Source organism: Echinops telfairi, unplaced genomic scaffold (genome assembly GCF_000313985.2).
Source record: "Echinops telfairi isolate 266 unplaced genomic scaffold, ASM31398v2 ScPeMD7_8;HRSCAF=38, whole genome shotgun sequence".
In the NCBI taxonomy this organism is placed as follows: Eukaryota; Metazoa; Chordata; class Mammalia; order Afrosoricida; family Tenrecidae; genus Echinops; species Echinops telfairi.
Genome location: NW_022103905.1, coordinates 7,626,387 through 7,647,589, shown reverse-complemented (window position 1 = coordinate 7,647,589; position 21,203 = coordinate 7,626,387). Strand labels below are relative to the sequence as shown.

Sequence of the window (21,203 nt, the reverse complement as noted above, 5' to 3'; positions counted from 1 at the left end):
GGTACAAAGAGAGTAAAAGGCTTTCCTGAGATCACACTTCAAATAAATAGGGAGCTGGAAGCAGGGCTCAGGTCTGTGACTGAGACCATCACTGCAGTTAGAAACCTGGGCCAGTGTAGCCTCATTGTGACTCACGTACATCAGCTGAAAGGAAAAATCGGGTTCTTACTAGCATTCCTAGACACAATTTAGCCAAATGGTCATTTCCATGAGAATCAAATGCAAAATCAGCCTCAGGGAAGAATGCAGAACCCAACAAAGCAGGGAAACCACTTCTACAAATAGGAAAGCCCCCTCAAAAAAGAAGAGTAGGCTCCCCTGATGCCCATCTGGGACTAACACATTTAGGATAGCAGCACATAATCACCTGGGTGCTTAAGGATGACAAATAAATCCAGAGTCAAAGACTCAACACCAAAGTATGAAATGCTACTACATTAACTGATTATGCATTTCAGCATATCTATGATTCTAGAGGGGAAATCAATTCGGTAAACTAGTTGGAACACTAAAAGCCTGAAAATGTAAGGCTCTGCTGTTTTTTTCCTTCAATTTTACGCTTGGTCCTTTTCCTCTAGCGGGCAGAACTCATGCAGCACAAAGGAAGCGATTCGGCTGGACATGTCTCTTCTTAACTTCAAGTCATCTTCTTTTCCAGAAATGCAAGTTATAAGCTGACGGCACTGCTGCTGCCAATGCCCTTTCATGCCGAACATCAGACAGCTTGCTTTAAAAAAAGGAAAAGATAATCCTTGGAGAATACTACGTATTTAACCATAAGCTGATCCACACAGTGTCCTGAAGATGACTCATCTTTACCAATGTAACACGCAATGTTTAAGTTAAAATACACAACAGATTCAAAAACACAAATGGATTTTGCCAAATCCTGTAATAGCTCTATCCAAAAAGGATAACATGTTCATTTAGTATAAACAGATTAACTTCTGGAACTTTCTACTATTGGAAGTAAGAGGTTTCCAAGCAGGCTAACATTTAAATTTTTTTCTGCCAAAGGTTCATTGTACAAACCTGCGTTGATATGTAAGTTGTCAAACTGAAAGGGAAGGCTTTAAGACCTAAAATACTCAAAAACAACCCAAAGCAACATACATTGTTTAGGTCACTTTACCCATGCGCTACAAAAAGATACGTTGTTATAAAGAAAATCAAACTGTACTTGCCAGGAAAATGCTTCCAAATACTGTAATCCCCACTAATGCATATGATAAACTAGATGATTTGAAGACTTAAAAGCTTCCAATAACTTTCCCAAAAGTCATTATTGCCATTTATCTTTTAAAAATAAATAAAAAGTAAACACCTACACACAAGAAAGGGAGCTATGTGACTAAGCTCCGCACCACGACAGAGTGCCGCACAAGACTGCATATCAGTAACGCATTTGATGCATTTCTGTCATGCGTACACCACGAAGTCTCAAGAGAGTTGTGAAAAATTTTCAGATACGACCACCAGGCAGTAAGGAACACAAGCTCTCTAGAGTACAAGATTGGTTTGGGCTTAAAATGGAAAATTCCACCTCTTCTTGTTTTTAATTTACAATTCTACACAAGTCACTTCATCTAAAATAACTGTTGAAATGTAAAAATGAAGGTAAAAACCGCAACTAGTAATTTTCTTTTTGTCTTTTATACATTTTAAGCCTGTTAAGAGAAAATGGACATATTTCAGCTTCCTGTTCTTATATGACATTAAAGATGTTTCTAGAGTAACACTTAGACCGATAGTTTACAACACCTGAAATAAATCATTATAATACATCGCCATGTAATTAAGTGCTTAATACGTTTCAAGGACAATGCCATTCTTGCAACAAGTCTATGGGATGGAGCCCTGCCATGGTTTTACAAATAACCAATCTGAGACTCAGAGGTTAAATGAACACATCTGGGGAAAACCTGGACTCAGACTTTAAATCCTATGACAATATACTCCCATGCATCCATAGATCAAAATTAGCTAATAGTACCAAACTGTAAACTGTCTAAAAACCACATGCACATTTGTCAGATGCCCCTGACTTAGGAACTAGTTGTATGAAAGGCCACGGCCACCCCTATAAAACAATCCAGAAGCAGCCACACTCACTCGAGCGCCCGAAAGATAGATAATGAGCAACAGAAACACCAATTAATCTTGAGAAAAGGGGGCGTGATATCTATAGCATATAAAGAAGTGATTTAGCAAATACATTTGGCATAAGACATGGCATCATCTCAACTGCTAATAGAGGCCTCATACGCCGATTTACCTGAATTCCTTTAAACCCACATAGGAAATAGTTGTGCCACAGAGGCTTTGTTTGGTCGATCTGAATGTCATTAGCACAGGCACTGAAGTCCCTGCAAAAACAAGACACCATTTAAGTCCGATAGTCGAAATCCGGTGGCTGACTGCTGCCATCTTGTGGCAGGACAGTGGAACTGAACTGTCCTTTTCGATTAATTTTCTTTTATCTTTAAACCATTTTATTGGGGGTTTGTACAATTCTTATCGCAATCCATATATACATCCATTGTGTCAAGCACATTGGTACATTTGTTGCCATCATCATTCTCAAAACATTTGCTTTCTACTTGAGCCCTTGATATCAGCTCATTTTTCGCCCTTCCTCCCTGCTCTCCCCTCCTTCATGAACCCTTAATAAGTTATAAATTATTATTATTTTGTCATATCTTACACTGTCCGATATCTCCCTTCACCCACTTTTATGTTGTCCATCCCCCAGGGAGGAGGTTATGTGTAGATCCTTGTAATCGGTTCCCCCTTTCTACCCCACTTTTCCTCCACCCTCCAGGAATTGCCACTCTCACCACTGGTCCTGAAGGGATCATCCACCTTGGATTCCCTGTGTTTCCATTTGCTATCTGTGCCAGTATACATCCTCTGGTCTAGCCAGATTTGTAAGGTAGAATTGGGATCATGATAGTGTGTGTGTGGGGTGGGGGGAGGGGGAGTATTTAAGAACTAGAGGAAAGTTGTATGTTTCATCGTTGCTCCACTGCACCCTGACAGGCTCATCTTCTCCCCGGGACCCTTCTGTAAGGGGATGTCCAGTTGCCTATAGATGGGCTTTGGGTCTCCACTCCGCATTCCTCCTCATTTACAATGATATGATTTTTTGTTCTTTGATGCCTGATACCTGATCCCATCGACACCTCATGGTCACACAGGCTGGTGTGCTTCTTCCATGTGGGCTTTGTTGCTTCTGAGATAGATGGCTGCTTATTTACCTGTAAGCCTTTAAGACCCCAGACGCTGTATCTTTTGATAGCCGGGCACCATCAGCTTTCTTCACCACATTTGCTTATGCACACATTTGTCTTCATCAATCGTGTCGGGAAGGTGAGTATCATGGAATGCCAATTTAATAAAGCAAAATTTTCCTGCATTGAGTAAGTACTTGAGTGGAGGTCCAATGTCCACCAGCTGCCTTAATACTAAATCTATAAATATATGCACATAGATCTATTTCCCCACCATCCTATATAAACATATTTACATATGTACATGCCTGTATTTAGACCTCTATAAATACCCTTCGTCGATTAATTTTCAATACACCCACTTCTTGTTCTACCCCTAAGCAATGCGCATTCCCAGCTGCTAAAAGCTCAGAGAGAGCATTGTAGTTACTGTAATCATCATTACCACCAACCAATCCTTTTTATTTCCCAAGACAGAGGGTAGCCAATATATTTTCAGATTATCTACCACCTTTTTTCTTTTTTGGTCTTTCAGCGAAGTGTTCATTAAGCTGGTATAAACCCCATGAATGCTAGTCCTCTGGGCCAGTTGTCTGACACACCTCTAACTGCAACAGGAGACCTCTGAGCCATCTTTCTCCACACACTCTGCCACTCATCCAATGTTACTCTCTTCATAGTTTATGGGGGGAAAGAAACAAATGAAGTGCATGGGCATTCTAACTGAATAAACATATTGAATAAGATTCCATGAATGATAACATAAATTGACAAGTAGCAAAGTAGGTGAAGGAAAAGGGAAAGGCTCTTCTGCAATGTAGAATGTCAACTCATCAGATGTAGAAGGACTGGAGGAAGCAGAAAATCACTATTTGGCAAGCTCCACAATAAGCACTGTTTCAGGAAAGAATCCTCAGTTAGTGGGTAAAAATTTGATGGCAAGATATCTGTATAGACTCAAAGTACTTTCCCCCACAAGATACTAATTACAAAGTGAGGAAATAACAGCTTTATGGTAGAGGAATCCAGCAGACCCCACCTCACTAAATGATCACATTAGCATCCCCGGGAAAGGGATATCATGTCCCTCTTACTGTGGTGCATACAGGACCCATCACTTCTGCGGTATTCTTGTAGAAGGTGCACACCTTCACACTAACACAGATGAAACAACAGATAAACCCAAATCAAAGGATTTATACAAAATGACTGGCCAATGCTGTTTAAAAATGGTCAGGTAATAAGAGGTTTATACCAAAGAGTTGCCAGAGATTAAAGAAGACATGAAGACTAAATTCAACCTGGATTAAATTCTGAATTTAAAAATTACATTAAGAGGACAACTGACAACACAACAACACTTGAATAGGTCACTAAATTAGATCATTGTATTACAGCAGGACTTGATTCCTGTTTTTAACCATTGTGCTCGGGTCAAGATGTAAGAGAAGGGTGTGGGGAAATTCTTGGTCCTACGCTTGTGACTTCTAAGCCCACATTTCTTTTCAAAGCATAATACAGATGACAGACAGGCTCCTAAATGAGCAGGAGAGTAAAATACTTGAAATCTTGGACTGGGAGGGGCAGCTAAATGAAGGCAGACATGAAACAATATCCTACAGATTATCTGCATGCTCTTGACAGCATTTACTGAACATCTGCTGTGTGCCACACATGGCCATCCGTGCTTTGGAGGCATTCAACTTTGTGTTAGTCCAGGTAGATGAGAGAAACAAATCCATAGACACTCATATGTGTATAAGAAAGCTTTGTATACAAGAACAATTGAATATTGAGAAAACTCACCAGCCCAGTCCAAATCAAGTCCTTAGTCCGATATTAGCCCATATGTCCAATACCAATCTATAAAGTCCTCTTCAGACTCAGGCAACACATGCAATGACGCCGAATACAGGCAGCTCACAGGCCAGTGGGTAGAAAGTCTAGTGGATCCATTGGCAGTGGAAGCACCTCAGTGCTCACAGGGGTCTCCACATGGCTCCTTCAGCTCCAGGGCTCTAGAATAGCTAGCTCCATGTGTCTTGTCCACAGAAATGTCTCACAGGAAGTAAGCTTGTGTCCCGCCTCTGTGAGCTTTTTATCTCCTTAGTGGCTCCAAATGAGGTTATCAAGCTGAGACCTGACTGACAGGCTAAACTCCACCCCTTCACTCTTAAGTCTCAAAGTGACAACAGATTACGTAACTACCACAAACTTCAATGAACGACAAGGATGCACTATCTTAATCAACAAATACTTAATGACCACCCGGGGGTTCAAGAAGTGGGAGAAAACTCAGAGAAAGAGCAAAAAGACACATCTCATCTTTGACCTGAACACTACCAGACAATACCATCTAGTGGGAATACAGAGTAGACTATGAGATCTAGAAGGTATTGCTTCTATTGTTCCCACTGGGTCAAGACAGGAAGACCACTCTCATGTCTCAGAGGGTAGTACCTCTCCACAGACACACATAGTCTGACTCCAGCGCACAAGGTCATTACTATGACCCACAGAAGTGAAAATAATTTGCTCACCATCAACAATTTGGAAAGCAAGCATAGCTGTGTCAGCAAAGTGACCTGGGTTTGATTCCAAGAAAACAGAAACTTGAAAGTCACCGTAAAGAAACTAAAGCTAGAAACAGTTATAAGAATAAAGTAGAGGAGGGGGGGCAAAATTGGACAGCCCCCTACAGAGGGATGACAGGGAAGAGATGAGCCAGTCAGGATACAGTATAGCACCGCTGAAACACACAACTTTCCTCTAGTTCTTTGGTGCTTCCTTCCCCCCACTATCATGACCTCAATTCTACCTTACAAATCAGATTAGACCAGAACATGTACCCTGCTACAGACAAGAGCCCGCAACACAGGCAATCCAGGATAGATAAACCCCTCAGGGCCAACAATGAAAATAGAAATAACAGGAGGATTAGGGGAGGGTGCGGGGAGAAAGGGGGAATCGATCACAAGGATCCACCTATAACTCCCTCTCAGGAGGATGAACAACAGAAAAGTGAGTGAGGGGCGATGGAGGGCGATGCAAGATATGAAAATAATAATCTATAACTTACCAAGGGCTTATGAGGAAGGGTAGGGGGGAAGGGAGGGGGAAGAAATGGAGAGCTGATATCAGGGGCTCAAGTGGGCAGAGAATGCTTTGAAAATGATGATGGTGACATATGTGCAAATGTGCTTGACACACTGGATGAATGTATGGATTGTGATAAGAGATGTAAGAGCCCCCAATAAAAGCATGTAATTTTTTAAAAGATAATATTTTTTAAAAAGCGCCAGCTCTTACAGAAGTAGAGACAGCTGAAGTCTCTGAAGACAGGAAGTCACGGGGGGTGGGGGGGTGGGGGAGTGGAACCAAATTTTTCTTTGACTAGTTTTTCCACTTTGCGCTTTCTGAAATCCCTGTCTTTTCTCTTTACCCAGCCTTTTCCTGATGATCCAAATCAGACACACATTTCCCCACCAACCCTGAACCCTGGATTACATCACCCATCCGCTTTCTCCACACCTGCTCCTCTATGGCAGAGTGCTGAGAAAAAATAGTCCGGAGCAGGAGCAGATATGATTTACTGCATTGTTACTTTCTACCTACGTAGTTTATTCCTTTATTCTTCCAACAAACATTTGCCCATTTCCCCCCCTGTGCATCCAGCACCGGGCTAAACCTTTTAGGCTAACAATAGCACCAAAAGTATGAAATGATTAGAACGAAATATGACAAAAAGATGTGCAGGATATGAGGGTAAGTTAAAAGTATTGTGCAAAATCACAGAAATCTTTTATTTAACAAAATCTTCAAAATGTGAAGCTATTGTCTCTTGATTACTTTCCATGTAGGTCTGCATAGGGCTTTTTTTGTTTGTTTTTTTAAATCTTTTTATTGGGGGCTCATACAATTCTTATCACAATCCATACATACATCCATTTTAAGGTGATGTTTCTATCTCTCTAACCAAGGGTTTCCCGAAATAGGCAATATTTCGGTGCCCTGAGGGCACTGACCCAATCCAGGGAGGCTACAAAAGCAGATACCTACACAAGATAGTGGTCCAGAGTACAGACGTTTTCGATTGCTGATGGGGCATTAAGTAATTGTTGTGGGGAGGGTTTCATTTTGTTTTGGGGGATTTTGGGGTTTTTTTGTCTTTCTGAAAAGGCCAAATAAGTTTCTAAACCTAAGTTCAAAAACATTTTGTTTTTTGTTTTTTCGTCTTTCTGAAAAGGCCAACTAAGTTTCAAAACCTGGCTCTCCTGCTCTCACTCCCGGGCTCTCCCCATGAGGACCACCAAGCGGGGCTGAGAACGCATCAAGGCCCGAAGATGGGGGCTAGATTTTTCAAGTGCTGAACGTTAAGAACTGAGTTCCCAGAATCCTATACCTGGTACAATATCCTCCAAGAACGAAGGACAAAGCCTGGCCTTCTCAGATGAAGAAAAACGAAGGTTAATTTGTCACCCAGCAGTCTCCCCTACGAGAACGGCAAGAGGAAGCTCTCCAAACAAAAACTACGTGAAAGAGCTTTAGAGTATTAGCCGGGACAATGCGGCCAGCATTCCTTGTCTGCATGAAGGAATTTGGAATATTGCTACCTGATTGGATGACTGGAAGATTTCTGTCCATTCCCCAAGCAGGCGATCACATTAGAGGCAAAAATTATCTAACAACAGCATCAATAGTACATGCTAGCAAAAATTTTGCTGAAGATAATTCAAAAACAATTACAGCAAACCATCAACTGGGTCCTGCCAGAAGTTCAAGCCAAACACGGAAGAGACATGAAATTTAAGGCCATAGTACCAGATGGCTCTTGGTAATGGCTAAGAACACCAGGAAGATGTTTATCAGTGTTTTATCCATTGCAAGAAGGCATTCAACGATGGGAACCCTAATAAACAGAGACAAATTATGAAGCATGGGAATTCTGGAACACTGCGTTTTGCTTATGTACAACTTGTCCATGGATCAAGAGGTACTCTTCAAATAAAAGACAAAGATTCTGCATGGTTCAAAGTTGGAAAAGATAGACAACAGGATTGTCTCTGTTCACTGTACTAATTCAACTTGCATGCTGAACAGATACATTAAGAAGCATGGCTGTATGAAGAAAAGTACGACATCAGGATTGGTGGAAGACACGTTGACAATGTGCGTTATGCAGATAGCATGAGCTGGCTTATCAAAAGTGAAAAGGATTTGAAGCCCTAAAAACCTACAGCTACAGCTTTCCGAAGGCACTTAGAGAAAACAAACATCTTTACAAGTAGAACAATAAGAAACAACATGTTAAATTACTAAATTGAAGTCATGAAGAATTTCATTTTTCCTGGATCAACAATCATTGACCATGAAAGCAGCAGTCAATAAATCAAATAGCTTATTTTATTGGCAAATCTGCTGCAAATGGGCTCTTGAAAGTATTAAAAAGAAAAGCTGTCTTATTTCGACAGCTAAGGTGAGCCTGACCCAGTTCATGGAACTTTTAATCATCTCGTATACATGCAAAAACTTGACAATGAAAAATGAAGGCCGACGAAGAAGGGACACATTTTAATCATAGTGTAGCAAAGGAAATATACACCATGAACTGTCAAAAGAAAAAGTAAAACTGTCCTGGAGGAAGTACAACCAGGATGTTCCATAGAGGATTCACTTTAGACCTAGTCATTAGGACAGATCAATTGCAAGAGAAAGAAAGATGTTGTGGTTGGTAAAGAGATGAAGAGGACGCCTATGAAGATGGGCTCCTACAATGGCTACTGCAATGGGCTCCAGTACAGCAACGGTTGAGAGAAGGGCACCAGACTTGGGTAATATTTCATTCATAAGGTCATTCTGAGTTTGAGCCAACAGTTACAGCACCTAACAATACCAATAAGAAAAAATATGAGTAATAAAAACTTTCCTTATCCTCTTTAGCTTTCTAAGTTATATTTTGATGGCTAACATGAAAATTTCCCCACTGACTGGTGTGTTTATGTGTAGAAAAAAACATTTAAAATAATTATAATGTAATGCAAGAGGTTGAAGAGATATAGAGGGAGATAATGTTTCTATATGTCACTAGAACTATTAAAATAGTGACACTAGTAAATTGTGGTAAGTTATGTAAATAAACTGTAATACCTAGAACAACTACTTAAAGAAGTTACACAAGTAGATTTCACTCAAAATGCTATAATAAATAAAAATGCAATTATTGAAAGTGTTCAAATAGCACAAAAGAAGCAAAATGAAAACAGATACATGAAAAATTGACAACAAACAGAAAACAAAAATACAAAATCCTAATATATCAATAATTCTGCAAAACTCACTACCATCAAGTCAGCACTGACTCCTGGCTTCCTGCTGTGGGTTTCCCAAACTGTAAATGTTTAAGGGAATAGAAAGCCCAATCAAAAGATCAATAATTAATTAAATGTAAATGTACTAAAAGATTGAATATAAAAACGTGACATCTATATGCTGTGTACAAGAAATGGATTTCCAACATCACTATAATAAAATATAAAAATAGAAGACAAAATAATGGAAAAATATGCACCATACAAACAATCTAAGGCAAAGAGGGCTGGTAATATGGATATTATATAGACTTCACAGCAAAAAACAAAAAGCAGAGCCAGAGTGAGATAGTATGTAATAATAAGAGTCATCCACCAATACAGCATAGCACTCCTAAGTGTGCATGCACAAAACTGCAGAACAATAAATCTATGAGGGAAAATTATCAAACTGAAGGAAAATATAGAACTACAATTATAGTTTGAGACGTCCACAACACTCTATCAGCAAGAATAAAAGGAACTCAATCAAACCATCAACCTATAGGATCTAATCAATATTTCCTGAGCCCTCCACATGACAACAGAATAAACATTATTTTTAAGAGCCCATAGAACAGACAGGAAGATCAATAATGTACCAGACTGTAAAACAAATCAACAATTTAAAAAGAATTGAAATTATACAGACTGTATTCTCAAACACAGTAGAAAACAATAACAGAAAGAAAATAGAAAGATCTTCAAACACCTGGAAACCAAACCAAACCAAATTCTGTCTACTGTAAACTAAGAGTTTTTGAGTTCCTATGGATCTCTCATTTTGAGTCAAGAGTCATTAAGCAAATTGTTCATAGACCAAGATGCAGTTGTCTAAACAGAATGAGGAAATGCCTACTCTATGGTTTAAAATCAGAAAAGGTGTTTATCAGGGTTGTAACCTTTTACCATATGTATTCAATCTGTATATTAAGCAAATAATTTGATAGGCAGAACTATATGGAGAAGGATGTGGCTTCCGGGTTGGAGGAAGGAATACTCATTAACAACCATCAATATGCAGATGATACAGCATTACTTACTGCAAGACAAAGGGACCTGAACCCTTTACTGAGGAAGACCAAAGACCACAGCCTTTTATGTGGCTCACAACTCAACCTACAGAAAACAAAACTCCCCATAGCTGGACCACAGATATGAATACAATCAACAGTGGAAAGACTTCCTTTGTCAAGGATTTCATTCAACTAGACAGGAAATCAAAGTGTTGTATTAGATACATATTTTGCAAAAGGCCTCCCAAAAATGTAAAAAAAAAAAGAGATGTCACTTTGAAGACAAAGATTCACCTGATACGTAATTTTCCAAACACTCATATATGTGTAGAAGCTAGACAATGAATAAAAAAGACACACACAAAAAGTTTCAAAACCTATGTTCTAACCCTTCCCCGAATAATTCAGTGCTCTTTCCAGTGCTTGATTTACTCCACATAAAAATGGCAGTTTTGCATTCTCGAGGGACTAAATCGTGCAGATTTTAAATACTTTTTGAGTTTGGGCAGCAAAAATAAGCCTGAAGGGGCAAGATCATGGCCGTAGGGCAGAACGGGTAAGGTTTCCCAGTGAAATTCTCATAGGACAGGCCTGGCTACCCTGGTAGAATGAGCAGCTACATTGCCGTGATGGGAAAAAATCCTTGGCATAGCCTTCCCGGCCTTGTTATATCAAATGCAGTTTTCAATTTTCTTAAACCTTCCACCTCATAAGCCCCCATGATCACTCTGTGTCCTTCGAGAAAACCTACCCTGAACACCCTCGAGTTCCAGGCTGGCCTCTCGGCCTTGGGCTTGGCTGGTCCACCAGACTCCCTTGGAAACCTCTGTTTTGATTGGCCCTCCCCATTTTTAAAGACATTTAAGGAAACTGAGCAAAATCTAGTACTAAAAGCACTGTCTGCGCCCTCTGCACTGATCCCCGGGCAGTTTAAAGATGCTTTGTTTGTAATAGATCGCACATGTATGACCAGGAACCCTAGTACCATTTATTTTCCACTCACCCACATTTTCTCAGTGAAACCTGGCAACCATTGAGGCTGCTGGAAGGAATTTAACAAGACCCCAAAGAAGGAAGAGATATACTATATTCATGGATTGGAAAATCCAATACTGTCAAAATGTAAATTCTCCCCCAGATTGATCTATACCTTTAATGTAATACAAATCTAAATCTCAGCATGTTTTTTCCATAAAAACTGACTTCAAGATTCTAAAATTTGTACAGAATCGAATGAACTAAAATAACCAAAAACAATTTTGAAAAAGATAGACAAAATTAGCTCTAATTTAAAGGCTCAGTAAAAAGTTATAGTTATCAAGATACTGTAACATTGGTGTAAAGTTAGATAAATAGGCTAATGAAACAGAATGAAGTCCATAAAGCCCAAATATTGTCAATAGATTTTCAACATGGATGTCAAGATAATTCAAAGGAATACAATCATCTTAATAAGAATAGTCTGGAACACTGAATAAGCAAAAAAAATTAATTTTTTGCCACATATCATAACAAACTTAATTAATTTCATGCAAAAATAAATTAATTTCAACTGTTACCACATATCATAACAAAAAAAGTTAATTCAGAATGAGCCACAGACTAAATGCAAGAGCTCAAACTATAAAACTCAAGATGAAACATCAAAGAATATTTTGGTAACCTTGATATTGGTCCAGATTTCTTAAATACATACAAAAAGCACAAATACCAAAAGAAGAAAATCAATAACCTAAATTTCATCAAAATGAAAAATTTTACTTCCTGAAAAGATGTAAAAAAAATGAAAAGTCAAACTAGACTGGAAAAAGTATTTGCATGGAACAGACACCTGACTTACATTTAGAACATTCAGCAACAAATTATTCCAGCCTAATAATTGGAGGGTACACAACCCAATTTTAAAATGATAAAAAGATTAGAATAGATTCTTCAATATAAAAGGTGTCCAGAGGCAAATAAACACATGGAAAGATATTCAACATCATTAGTTGTTATAGAAATAAAAACTAAAAGCCAAAAGACGCTACTCACATTTGTGAGAAAAAAACAAAATTAAAAATACTACCAATTTTCAAATATGTGGTGCACTGGAATTCTAATACATGGGGATGTAAAATGGTAAATTCATGTTGGAAAATAGGCAGTGTCTTAAAAAGATAAATACACATAAACCACATAACCAAAATTTCACTTATAGGTATCGACCCAAGAGAAATGAAACTATGTTCACACATGGATTTATACATGAATGTTTATGGCAGCATTATTCCTCAAAGCCCAAATTGGAAATACACCAATTTATTCATCAATAGGTGAATAAATAAAAGTAACTGAGGTATAAACATGCACTGGAATACTATCCATAATGTGGACAATTCTGGGAGGAATGCTGCCACTCATAGGGTGATGGGAGAAGTCAAGCCCCTTGTCTATACAGAGACCTTGGTAATTCACAGCTGATTTCCTAACTCATTCCTCCATGTCCCCTCTGCACTTCTTCCTGGCATCATTGCCCCAGTAAACTCCTTCATCTATCTCAGGTTCTGCTTTTGTGGAAAATGAGACAGAGACCATATCTATCACTGTAGCAATTTAAGTAAATTAATATGACAAAACATCACGCAATCACTGGCAAGTGTTGATCTCCAAAGAGAGGTGCTTGAGGTAATGTATAGTTTTCTTTAAAGGGTGCACAATAAATTCCCAACTATGCAAAATGAGTAGGAAAAAAATAATTTTATAGCAAAAATTATACGTAAAATCAAGAATTTTCTCTCTGATCTAAGGCACTCATAAAAGTTTTGCTGGATAAACAAACAGTATTAAAGGCAAATGATCCAATAAACCAGGAATATAATAAGTATACCAGCCTTACATCAAAATATTTCTCTTTCTAATTAGTCAATCAAATCCATCATAATATATTGTAAACAAGGAAGGCTTATTCCTGGAACGTAATGATAGTCCAACAGTAGAAAAATCCCTCAAAGTAGTTCACCATATTAAAAACAAATCTTCAATATTAAAAAGACATCTGATAAAATTCAGTACTCATTTTTTAATCATAGCAAATGAATAATTTTTTGAAACTTCCTCAGTGTGATAAAGCATATGTACCAGAAATGTATATCAATTATGTATCAGAGGCCAGAGCATGGAGAAGCAACTGTACCTGAAGTCACAGAGTCTGCAATAGACTTGAGACCTCAGATCAATAACCAGAGAGTAACACAGCATGGCAGATGCTAGGAAAGGGTGTATGGCAACATAGGAAATGCACCTGACCTGAGTTTCCTGGAGATAGGCATACTTCAATAGATGATAAAGACCTTATGGGCGAGGGCAGAGTTATTTTAATCTTTGTGCATCTTTCTTGAATAAATGAACAACAACAAGATAGTTGCTGTCATTAGGGGGAAATGGGGAGAATGGAGGTGGAGGAGTGGGCAGGGAGCACTAGAATTGATTGTGATTGCAGAACTCATTTTAGGGGCAGTTTAACCAGGGGGGGGGAATGTTCTAAAATTGATGTGGTAATTATTGTACAATTCTCCTTGATATGATTGAACAGTTGAACTGTTGAAGTATATTATATGTAAGTTATGTGCCAAGAAAACTGTTTAAAAAATTTTTAATAAAAAGAAAGAAAAACTACCTGAGGGTGGGGGTGGAAATAGTTGCTGTCAAATCAATTCTAACTCATGACAAGCCCATGTATAAATAAAGTTAATTAGTTACCTTAGATTCTTTTCAAAGTCAGATACAAATTTCCAATTAATTAAACAGGTGTCTCCTACAGAAATCACTTAGGAAGTGTGTGTTAACAAACCCAGGAACCAGGGAACAACAAGTATCTAAAATCGATGGTGAGGAGAGCGTAGGATGCCTGGTAAGGCTTGTTCAAGGACAATGTTAACAGAGAGGAATTACTGAAACCCAAATGAAGGCCAAACATGATAATGGGACAAGAGGAAAGTAAACGGAAATAGAGGAAAGACCTAGGAGACAAAGGGCATGTAAAGAGGTCTAAGTACAGACATGTACATATGTAAATATATTTCTATATAATGATAGGGAAATAGATCTAAGTACATATATTTACAGGTTTAATATTAAGGTAGCAGACGGACATTGGGTCTCTACTCAAGTACTCCCCCAATGCAAGAACATTTTGTTCTAAGAACCTGGCATTCCGTGATGCTCACCTTCCCAACACAAAATGGGTGTATAAGAAAATGTGGTAAAGAAAGCTGATGGTGCCCGGCTAGCAAATGTTATAGCATCTGGGGTCTTAAAGGCTTGAAGATAAACAAGCGCCTACTTAGCTGAGAAGCAACAAAGTCCACATGGAAGAAGCACATCAACCTTTGGCATCATGAGGTGTCCATAGGATCAGGTATCAGGCATCAAAGACCCAGAACAAAAAATAATATCATTGTGAATGAGAGGGAGTGTGGCATGGAGACTCAACACCCATCTGTTGGCAACTGGAGAGTCCCTTACAGAGGGGTCACAAGGAAGAGACGAGCCAGGCAGGGTGCAGTAGAGCACCACTGAAACATACAACTTTCCCATGTAGTTTTCATATGTAGTTCTACGTACATATATTTATAGGTTTAGTATTAAGGAAACAGATGGACATTGGACCCCTACTCAAGTAGTCCCTCAATACAAAAACACTTTGTTCTAATAATCAGCACTCTGAGATGCTCACCTTCCTGACACAATCACGGAAGACAAAGCGGGTGGTGAAGAAAGCTGATGGTGCCCAGCTATCAAAAGATATAGTGTCTGGGGTCTTAACGGCTTGAAGGTAAACAAGCAGCCATCTAGCTGAGAAACAACAAAGCCCACATGGAAGAAGCACACCAGCCTGTGTGATCACGAGGTGTTGATGGGATCAGGTATCAGGCATCAAAGAACAAAAAATCTTATCATTGTGAAGGAGGGGGAGTGTGGAGTGGGGACCCAAAGCCCATCTGTAGGCAACTGGACATCCCCTTACGGAAGGGTCACGGGGAGGAGACGAGCCAGTCAGAGTGCAGTGTAGCAATGATGAAACATACAACTGTCCTCTAGTTCCTAAATGTTTCCTCCCCCACCCCACCCCAACCCCCACCCCATTATTATGATCCCAATTCTACCTCACAAATCTGGCTAGACCAGGTGATGTAAACTGGTACAGATAGAAACTGGAAACACAGGGAATCCAGGACACATAAACCCCTGAGGGCCATTGGTGAGAGTGGGGATACCGGGAGGGTGGAGTAGAAAGGAGGAACCAATCACAAGGATCTACATATAACTCCCTCTCTGGCGGACGGACAACAGAAAAGTGGGTAAAGGGAGACATAGGTCAGTGTAAGACATGAAAAATAATAGTAATTTATAAATTATCCAGGGTTCATCAGGGTTCATGAGGGAGGGAGGGGAAAAATGAGGAGCTGATACCAAGAGCTCAAGTAGAAAGCAAATGTTTTGAGAATGATGATGGCAACATATGTACAAATGTGCTTGACACAATGGAGTAGGTATGGATTGTGATAAGAGTTGTGTGAGCCCCCAATAAAATGACTTTTTAAATTCACTTGGGTACAAGCACAGCAACAGCACACACATGCACCCAAAGCACAGACACACTTGAGGTGCCTGGTGGTTGGCGCCATCAGGTCCATTTTGATTCGTAGCGGCTGCAAGTGCCAGAATGGCACTGCTCCATGGCTGTTGCTTGGCTGGAATCGTATGGGCACAGATCACCAGGTTTTTCTCCCACAGAGCCACCCAGGGAGTTCAAAGTGCCAACTTTTCGGGTCACATTGAGGGCTTAACCATTGCGTCCTCCGAGAAGCGACCCTAAATACTCACAGGTAGATAGGGTTTGTATTGGCCAGCTGTAGAGTGGGTGTTTGCACAGGTTCCACGGCTATTAGCATATCTTGTTCTACAGCCATAGGAAGCACAGAATAGCCACAGTAATCGATATGCTCTCCTGGGGGGGAAAAAAGTATTTATTATCGTTGTTAGCATATGAAGCAAATCTCACATAAGTAAACGTTCAGAAAAATCTTAACTACAAGTCAGGTTTTGACTGAAAGTTACACCACTCTGGGCACAGTTTGATTCTGTTTTCCGGGCATTTCAGGGGGGAAATTCCACTAATGTAAGTACATTTGCTTTTGGTATCTGTGAATTTGTGTTGCTACTGTTGTAGTCAGATCTGGCCCATAGCGACCCTGTGACTAACCGAGTCGAACACTGCCCAGTCCTGCGCCACCCTCATGATTGTTCCTGTGCCTGAGCCCACTGCTGCAGCCACCGTGCCAATCCACCCCATGGAGGGCCTTCCCTTCTTCACTGCCCCTCCCCTTCACCACGCAGGAAGCTGTAGACTTCTTAAACTAAATCCTCACAAGATTCTTGTTTTCATTTTCTCATTCATCATGGAAATCCCTGGGTGATGTAAATGCCTAACATGCTTGGCTACTAAGCAAAGGTTGGAGGTTTGAGTCTCCCCAGAGGTATTTCCAAAGAACAGAAAGAAAAGTCTAGTGGTCTACTTCTGGAAAAGCAGCCATTAAAAAAATCCTATGGATTATAGTTCGATTCTGACACCCACGAAGGCACCAAAACTTCGAGCCGACTCTACCATGAAGTTTGCCCTTGTATTCTCTACTTCATCTCTAGATTCTAATATCCATTGCAATGACTACACAGAACTCAGACAAAATTCATGATTAAAAAGTTTACTAAGGAAGTTTAAGTTGTAATGCCAGTGAGAAATGCTCAAGGTTGAGTTTTTTTATTAGAAATGCCACAAACTTCTTTCAGGTATGCTAATAAATGCCCAAAGGGGCATGCCACTCCACTGTAAGCCTCATCTGGAAAAGCCATTTAGCTTAAGCGCCATGGATCAGCAAGTCCAAGTTCCTCAATTAAGTACCCAGAGGCACTCCACTCCAAGAGCCAGCCTCCTGCACAAAAGCTCTCAGCTTTACTAACTCCGTGGGTTCGGAAGTCCATCACTCTGCTTCATGATCTGGCTCCTGGACCTGCTTCTGCTCCTCTGATGTTATAGCTGTCTTCTGGATCCAGGAGGTTTACTGTACAGGCATCTCGGGTCCAGAGGACTCACTCCACTCCTGGCTCTTGCTGGTAATGGGATCCTGCTTTCTGCGTCTCAGAGGACTCATTTCATACACAGCAGGATAGTACTCCAGAGAATCCTGTTCACAATTACTCACAAGTGAATCCTGTTAGCATCTTCCCTCACCTTCTTACCACCAGACCCATGCAGGGAAAGGTCATTTGGTGAGAGTTAGAGACGCTGACTAGAAGAGCCACATTAAACAATTCAGGCCCCAGCACCTCCAACAACTGAATAATTAAGAATCCATACTGATCATTTTTAAGTATTTTACTTATATGACCATCAAGCAATCTCCCTTCTATCTCCTTTCTGTTGTTCTTTTGTATTCACATTGTAAATATGAGCAAATTAAGAATTTTACACATGCTACCTTAGATTAAAATTACATGAGTCGTGTAAGGGTGCAGCGAGTCAGAAATGACTTGATGGTAGTGAGTTTCTTGGGTCTCTTCCTTACCAGCCACTGAGCTCATTAAAGGCTAAGGTTTTGCTTTAATTATACTTTGGGTCTCCCAACCCAAACCAAATGCCTAGCAAATTACATCGGCACCAGTAAGGTGTGTTGAATGTGCAAGGTATGGCTGGAAAAAAGAATACTTAAATAATATGATTTCATATAATGAGCAAATATAGAAAAATAAATATCCTCCTTTCCTCTTCACTCTAATCCCTCTATGATTCACAACAAGAGCTTCTTTTACTATTATACCCAAAAGCATTTAAACTTCAAGTTGTTATCCACAGGATTTAAATACAAAATAATAATCTGAAGAAGGGCTCAACAACAAGCAAATGCATCTCCGTTTCCCCAGGACAGGTTTCTCTATCTGACTGCTCTTGCTCCTCTGGGAAACACTGACCAACAAGGACACCCACAATGTCCTCGGGGAAAGGAAACAGAGGAAAGACCCAGGAAGCAAAGCTATGGATAGAGGCATACACATCAGGGTGTACACGTGTAAATATGTTCATTCATAAAAATAGAGGTATTGGCCTATGGACATATAGTTATATGGCAATACATTGAGGAAATGGATAAACTTTGGGCTTCTGCTCAATCCCTCCCTCAATGCAAGAACACGTTTTCTAACAACCTAGCATTCTATGATGCTCACTCACCCTCCCTGAAGACAGAACGGGTGCATAAGCAAATGTGGTGAAGAAAGCTGAGAGTGCCGGCTATCAAAAGATACAGCGTCTGGGGTCTTAAAGGCTTGGAGTTAAACATGCGGCCATCTAGCAGAGAAGCAACAAGCCCACATGGAAGAAGCACACCAGCCTGTGTGATCATGAGGTGTCGACAGAATCAGGTAACAGGCACCAGAAGACTCAAAACAAAAACATATTATTGAGAACGAAGGGGGTCAGAGCTGAGAGCAAAACCCATCTCTAGACAATGGGACATCCCCTCACAGAAGGGTCACAAAGAAGGGAGGAGACAACCAGGGTGCAGTATAGCACCGATGAAACACACAATATTCCTCTAGTTTTCTGAGGTTTCCTCACCTCCCCCCCACCCCCGCCTCCACTATTATGACCCCTTTCAGTTCTGACTAGACTGGAACATGTTCACTGGTACAGAAAGAGCTCACACTATACCGAATCCAGGTCAGATAAACCCCTGAGGTACAGAAATGGGAGTAGCAATACCAGGAAGGTAGTGGGAAGGTGGGGAGAAGAGGGAATGAAGGGGGAACCAATTGCAATGATTGTCACATAACCCGCCCCCTCCCGAGGGGAACGAACAACAGAAACATGGGTGAAGGGAGACAGCAGTCGGTGTAAGATATGAAAATAATAATAATAATGTATAATTATCAAGGGGTCACCAGGGGGAGAGAAGGAGGGAAAATGGAGCTGACACCAAGGGCTCAAATAAAAAGTGTATGCTTAAAAATGATGGCAACATATGTACAAATATTCTCGATACAATTGATGTATGGATTGTTATAAGAGCCGCAAGAGGCGCCCCCCAAAAAAGTTCCTGGAAAGCAGTTCAACTACATGCTTATATTTTTAATAAACATTATAGTAGATATTACTGTAGGTAGACAGTCTTTTGTTCTTACATTGATATGCCCTTTAAAATGAGGTAGCCAAGGTATTTTCTTGACTTGACAAAAGAGAGTATTTTCCAAAGTTGACTTTGTCTCCAACTTCACTCAAAAATTTTTAAAAAGAGCAGTCCTCGAGTAAAAAGCACATATTTGAATAAGCAGCTTCCCCAGGGAAACACATCCGCTCACAGCAGCAGGAAGCTATGCGGGTCCTCCGCCTGTGCCACTGCTCTGTCCAAGTCTGAGCCCCGTGCCTCTGTTCTTCTGGGGCTCTTATCGCAGCCTCTTGTCTGGACTCTGCCCTCATCTGCGAGTCTCTTGGTTATTCTGTTCTTTGCTGAAGATCTCAGACCTCAGAGCCTGGTTGCAATTCCCTGTGGAACCACATTTCTCCAATAGGTAACGAGCACAGGAAAAGATGCTGAACATCATTAGTGGTTTTTTTAAAAGAAAGAAAATAAAAACCCACTTCTGTTTCATAGCAACCCTATCAGACAGAGTAGAACTAACTGTCCCCATACCCTGAGGGTTTCCAAGACTGTAAATTTCCACAAAATTAGAAAGTCTCGTCTTTCCCATGCTATGGGGGAAGGGTAGTTTTGAACCACCAACCACATTGTGGTTAGCAGTCCCATGCATAGCCCACTAGGCCCCCAGAGCACCTCCACATAGTAATTAGGGAAAGAAAAGTCAAAACCATCATAACAAACCATTTCAAACACACTAGGATGGCTATTGAGGAGTCTAGTAGTATAGTGGTTATACACTGGGCTGCTGACTGGAAGGTCCACAGTTCAAAACCACAAGCTGCTCATGGAGAAAGACAGAGCTTTCAACTCCTATAAAGAGTGACGGTCTAAGAAACTCAGAGGGCAGTTCTTCTGAATTAGTATGGTCCTGTGTGGTCACCAGGAGTCAGCATCAACTCAGTCAGTGGCAGTGACAGTGAGGTAGGAATTGCTCCCCCCAAAATAATAACAATTGCGAATGTGGGTGTGGAGAAGTTTGAACACTATTACACGGTTGGTGCAAAGGTAAAATGGTGTCACTGTGAGAAACAATTTGGTAGTTTCTCAACATGTTGAATATGGAAAATAAAGGATAAAAACTCCATTAAAAAAACAAAGACAAAATAGGAGGGCTTTCACTCTAATACTTCAAAACATTCTATATAGTCGCAATAATCAAAACAGCTTGGTACTAGTACAATGATAGACATGGGGACAATGAATCAGAATTAAGAACCCAGAAATACAACCAAGTACGTGCAGACCCCGGACTTTTGAGAAAGGACCGAAACATATTAAGTGGAAAAGAGACAGCATTTTCAATAAATGGTCTGGGAACATTGGATCTTCACCTACAAGACAATGAAACAGGACCCAGACCTCAAACCACATACA

The 21,203-nt window shown here is 40.2% G+C and overlaps 1 protein-coding gene across 1 annotated transcript in view; it reads right to left on the bottom strand.

Moving 5' to 3' along the window:
• Positions 1 to 20,379, bottom strand: part of GALK2 (galactokinase 2) — a 152,701-nt gene extending 132,322 nt beyond the window's left edge. Inside the window, exons 1-3 of the mRNA XM_013006332.2 lie at positions 20,322 to 20,379; positions 16,462 to 16,585; positions 2,276 to 2,366 (exon numbers count right to left, since the gene is read on the bottom strand). Of these exons, the coding sequence (XP_012861786.1) occupies positions 2,276 to 2,366; positions 16,462 to 16,585; positions 20,322 to 20,379 (273 nt within the window). The remainder of the gene's footprint in view (positions 1 to 2,275; positions 2,367 to 16,461; positions 16,586 to 20,321) is intronic.
• Positions 20,380 to 21,203: the final 824 nt, after the last annotated feature.